Source organism: Zerene cesonia, chromosome 24 (genome assembly GCF_012273895.1).
Source record: "Zerene cesonia ecotype Mississippi chromosome 24, Zerene_cesonia_1.1, whole genome shotgun sequence".
Lineage (NCBI taxonomy): Eukaryota > Metazoa > Arthropoda > Insecta > Lepidoptera > Pieridae > Zerene > Zerene cesonia.
In genome coordinates this window covers 3,255,042-3,260,463 of record NC_052125.1, presented here as the reverse complement: position 1 = coordinate 3,260,463, position 5,422 = coordinate 3,255,042, and the positions used below count along the sequence as shown (strand labels likewise).

The following is a 5,422-nucleotide window of genomic DNA, read 5'->3' as shown; positions in this document are numbered from 1 at the left end:
CTAGTCTACCGTAACGCTACAAGCAGTATCAGAGCTTCTCAAAATGGTTAAAATAAATTTAATATTTTTAAACCACGACACCTTTTTGTTTTGGCGACCATTTTGTATTTGAATTTTTTTTTATGTTATAGTCGGCAAAGGAGCTGGTGGGACGCCTGATGGTAAGCGATACCACCGCCCATGAACATTTGGAGAGGCGTAAGGCGACCTTACGCCTCTACAAATGAATTGCCGACTTTTTGGGAAGGGATTAAGAAAAGATTGGCGATAGGAATAAAGTAAAGGACTGGGAAGGGTAAGAAAAAGGATATGGGCCTCCGGCTCCCCCACTCACGGAACGAAACACAGCAGAATGCTATTTCACGCCGGTCCTCTGTGAGGGTGTGGTACTTCCTCGGTGCGAGCTGGCCCAATTCGTGCCGAAGCGTGCTCGACTACCACATATGAAATCGAATTTGGTCATCGTCTATAGTATACTATTGACATTTGCTATTTTAAGTAGCAACAAACATGTTTCTTTACTGATTTCTTGCATTGCATAGCATTTCAACGCTCAATGGGATTGTAGCAATTCCTACGCCACGGAAAGCGGGTTTTTATTAAACATTATATGCGATGTATTTTGTGTTGTCGTTAAGCAAATTGATCAAGTATAAATAAAATAGTTAAATGGCCAAACCAAAGAGGAAACTTTAGAATTTTTGTATGCTTGTAATGTTTTCACCCATAAACCACTAAACTGATTTCATAAATTCTTTCACTACTACTAACATTCTTAACAGTATTGTGGTCTTCCACTGTTCACACGTTAATGAAACAATGTTTTTTATATTCATAGATTAACTTCGCTTCTTTATACACAGATAATTTCATTTAATAATCGAATCGAAAAGAACATACACATTTTTTCTTTTCGCTGTATTTTATATTTTGTGAAATACTTACAATACTTATGGTAGCACTATATTTTTATCTTATCTGTAAATGAAAATTTCAAAGTCAATGTCTACTGACATTAACATTTGTCAATTTAACAAAATCCGAAATCGTGTCGTGTGCTCATTTCGTTAAATTGGACGCATTTCTTAGAAATTAATTACGGTAAGTACATAATATAATAATTAATTAGATATAGCTTGACCTTTATAACGCTTTTATTCACTAAAAAATTTCGAAATAAACCTATTGTCGGAGTAAGTACTAAGTCCGCTTTTCACTAGGTTAGTAATAAGCTTTGTTTTTTATTCAATATTTATCCACGCATTTATTCAGACCGGCATATTGGGAGATTAATATGTCGTTTAACGCTAAATGCTAAATTAATTAAGATAAGAAGAGTTTTATTTATTTGTATTTGTTATAATAAATAAACTGCTGACAATTATTAATATTATCATACATTTTTACGAACGAAAAGCTAGTTTTAATGTTAAATAAGTTACAAAACTGATTTGTGCTATCAAATTTATGAAAACACAAACCGAATGGCGCTGTTGTAATGTTATAAAAAAACATAAATATTGTACTTTTCTAAGAATTCAAAGAATGAATTTAGTCGACATTCATAAAATCACTTGACTAAGACACAATGATGACATAATGCAGTCATATTTTATGATTTACTTCTGGTTCATGAGTTTCTCATTAACACTTACTATGAAATCATACTTTGTTGTCTTTAAATAGAAGATACAAAAAATGTCCGAGAAGAAAATAAATAAATACGGATTTTAATGGCTATTACAATTGATAAAAAACCTAAGCTGCACAATCAATAATAATATATAAAAAAAAAAAGAATTCAAATCTAATTCTATGTCTGTGCTGTGTTGTTTATATGTGATTGTCTTTCACAGATGTCTGGCCGTGAAGGTGGCAAGAAGAAACCACTAAAAGCACCGAAGAAATCATCAAAGGAATTAGACGATGATGACTTAGCGCTAAAGCAGAAATTGAAGGAACAGCAAAAAGCATTACAGGTTTGTACATTTTTAATACTATTCAAGATTATTGCAATTGATTCACTGTTGTTGTGCGACAGATGGATAATGTAATAATTGATTTTACCAGTGGATTTTCAACCTTCTATGCAGTCAGACAGAATTTTTTGTTGTAACTCCATTCAAACACACAAATCCAGAGACATTTAGTTGAAAAATTCAGATAAATCACTGTTCTTAAAAGACATGGCTTACACATTATCCTACTTGTATGCACCAAACTTTGTAAGTATGGATGGATGTATGTATGTATGGTTGTTTGTTACTCTTCCACGCAAAAACTGCTGAACAGATTGCAATGTAATTTGGTACATAAATAGCTGTACAACTACAATAATATTTTTATCCCGATATTCCTACGGGATACAGACTTACGTGGGTGAATCAGTAAAATGGTTTGATATAATCTGTTTACTAAATTTTTTTTATAATATATTATAAATTATAAATAAATATGTGCATTCCTAAAGGAAAGTTTCTTGGAATCTAAATACATAAAAGAAACAATCAAGAAAAACATTTTATCACTAACAGACTACATAAAACCTTGCAGTTTATAATTTTTTCTTTTTCAGGAAGCAAAGGCTAAAGCTACACAGAAAGGTCCTCTCACTCAAGGTGGTATAAAGAAATCAGGGAAAAAGTGACAATCTTCTCAATTAAATAATATAATCTTTAGGTTTAATTGTCTTAAGTTCCGTTGGCTCCATGAGCGATAAGCATTTTCCAGTTTTTTTTTTATAATCTTGTCTATGGTGTAACTAAATATGACCAAAACTGCACTGCCGTGGTATTGGCTATTTTGTTTCTAATATGTAATCCAAATGGGTATACAATAGTCCATTAAAATAATGTAATATACATTCATTTTATTATTAAATAAAAAAAATTATAAAAGTTGTAGTTTGTTTTTTTTAACCATATTTAAAGATATGAACTCTTTTGTTACTACCTATGTTATATCTATGTATAAGCTTAGCATATATGTGGCTCCCGCGGCTTTGCCTGCGTGGAATTAGGACACTTACAAATGTATTAGTGACTGTCTATTCCTATGTTTGCATTTCTTTTGTATTTTTTTTTTAATTTATAGATATTGTAAACGTAATAATACCTATTGATAATAATATTATTTCTTGAAAAGAGGCTTGCAGAAAAAATAAAAACTATAACTATATATTATTTTGCTAAAGGATAATATTATATTACCTGTGCTTTAGATAAGTCTTGGGCTTGACAAAAAATAATAATATAGTCTATGGATATTTCCCTCCAAATTTCCGAATTCCAAAGGCAAAAGAAGCAATATCGCTGTGTATAATAAATGCTATTATTGTTACTAAAACTTTGTGAGGTTGATTTTATAATCAAACAATTTTGATTTTTGAAACAATAGAACTTAAAATTGACCGTGTTCAAATTATCCTTGAATAGAGGTAAGTTTTAAAAACTGTTATTGCGGTCATAGTAGAAGGCACTTATTAGACAATACCTGCTCTAAGAGAAGCTGATAAAATTCTCTAATAAAATTAAATACCTATATATTGTGTCCTTATTTATATTATTGGAAAATATACAGATTTTCAGATACATTTTACAGAAATGAATACAAAAACATTGGAAAATACTACCGACACAACTAAATCATATTTAAATGAATTCTACAAATTTCTTAGTCATTTAAAAAATAAAGAGGAAGATGAAAACGCTGAGTTATACGATAATATGCCCACTGAATGTGAAGCATTAGATGATGCTAGTAAAAACCAACCGCATCCTAACGACAGTGCTAATTCATTACAAAGCGAAAATATGTTACATATTTCTAATCAAAACTACGAATACTTCAATGTAAAATATGAAACAATAAATACATCTCAAACTACAGTCAAAAACGAGCTTATACTACAAACTTTGCCTGAAAATATATTACCTAACTACCTAACTTTAAATAAAATAAAGCGTAGCATGTCACTAGATATAAAATTTGAGAACGCAGATGAAATAATCGTAGTAAGTTCAAGTGACACGGATAAAGAAATAGATTGTTCAGAAACTATATCTTCAGATAACGATAGTTATCATTCGTCTGATTTCGAATTCATTGATGAAAATGAAGCTAAGACCTGTGGTCTTTATTTGCAACAAAATAATAACGTAAATGAGTATGAAGAATCTGGGCCAAGTAGTAAAAACCATATGATTCCAGAAGGAAATGATTATTTGGAATTATTTCAAGGTCGTTACACGCCATATCCAACTGCGGTAATGGAAAATAAGTCCACAAACTCTAGAAATCGATTGTACATGGAATGTAATGGAGTAGGTTTTAATATGAATATGTACGGTTTACGACAGATTGTCTCTGATGAATGTAAGTTTAGCGATACTATTTACCTAGATAGTAAGTAGGTTCTTCGTCTTTCTTAGTTGCAGACTCCTATACCAGTCGATCTAAATCTTACACCTGTATTTATCTTTTATTTATGTCATACCGTTATAACAACTGAGTTGGCGATTCGCCTGATTGTAAGCGATCGCCACTGCCCATGAACATTCCCAGAGGGTAGGTATGCCTCTACGAACGCGCTGCCCGCTTTTAAAGGTTAAGGGATAAGGAAAGGATTGACGACTGAAAGACGGAATGGATTGAGAAGGGTGAGGATAAGGAAAGGGGTCTCTTATTTGGATCATGAAAATTTTTATGTACCTACTAACTACTTTAATGTACTACTAAAATTTACTTATTAGATATGCCATTGAAATTATAATATTTAGTGTTTTCGTTTGGCTATTTACCTTACTATGAAAACATAAAACATTTTTTTTTATGGTGAAACTAATCATGAGATAATGAAGTGTAATACTTCACTATGTGTTCTTCATATTAATTACAAGCATATGCGACATTTTCATAATATTCTACTTTTATTTTATTTTAGTAAGAAATGAAGCAGCAATTAACGGCAAGAAAATTCGGAAGATGTATCCAGTTGAAAACAGAAGACGTAGACCCTATTATAGATAACAAATACTAACACTTTCTTATATAAAATAAATATATTTTTAAAGTAATCTTTCATTTTATACATAATGATAAAAATACTAACTATAAGCACCTATAAGTAGGTATAACAATTCAAATATAAACACTATGGATTTAGAAGTAACATAATCAGGCGCATCTACTAAAAATCAGTCCCAAGATTTAAGCATTCAATACGATTTCATAACCAAATTATTAATATTACGAACGCGAAATATCATAAAAATCTGTTTTCCGAAATATGAGATAAAATAAAACCACAGATAATCTTTTATAAAAATCTTTTATTCCGAATTTGTAGATATTTACAACAATAAACAGTCCACGATTGTATAACTAAATAAAAAATATAAATGTGTGTACTTCGTAACTTAAC

General features: G+C 30.7%; 1 protein-coding gene across 1 annotated transcript; it reads left to right on the top strand.

Moving 5' to 3' along the window:
* Window positions 1-972: 972 nt before the first annotated feature.
* On the top strand, window positions 973-2,880 carry LOC119836523 (translation machinery-associated protein 7 homolog). The gene is made up of 3 exons (XM_038361897.1): window positions 973-1,101; window positions 1,857-1,979; window positions 2,576-2,880. Exons 2-3 carry the CDS (start codon window positions 1,857-1,859, stop codon window positions 2,645-2,647), a joined length of 195 nt encoding a protein of 64 aa, XP_038217825.1. The 5' UTR covers window positions 973-1,101; the 3' UTR covers window positions 2,648-2,880.
* Window positions 2,881-5,422: the final 2,542 nt, after the last annotated feature.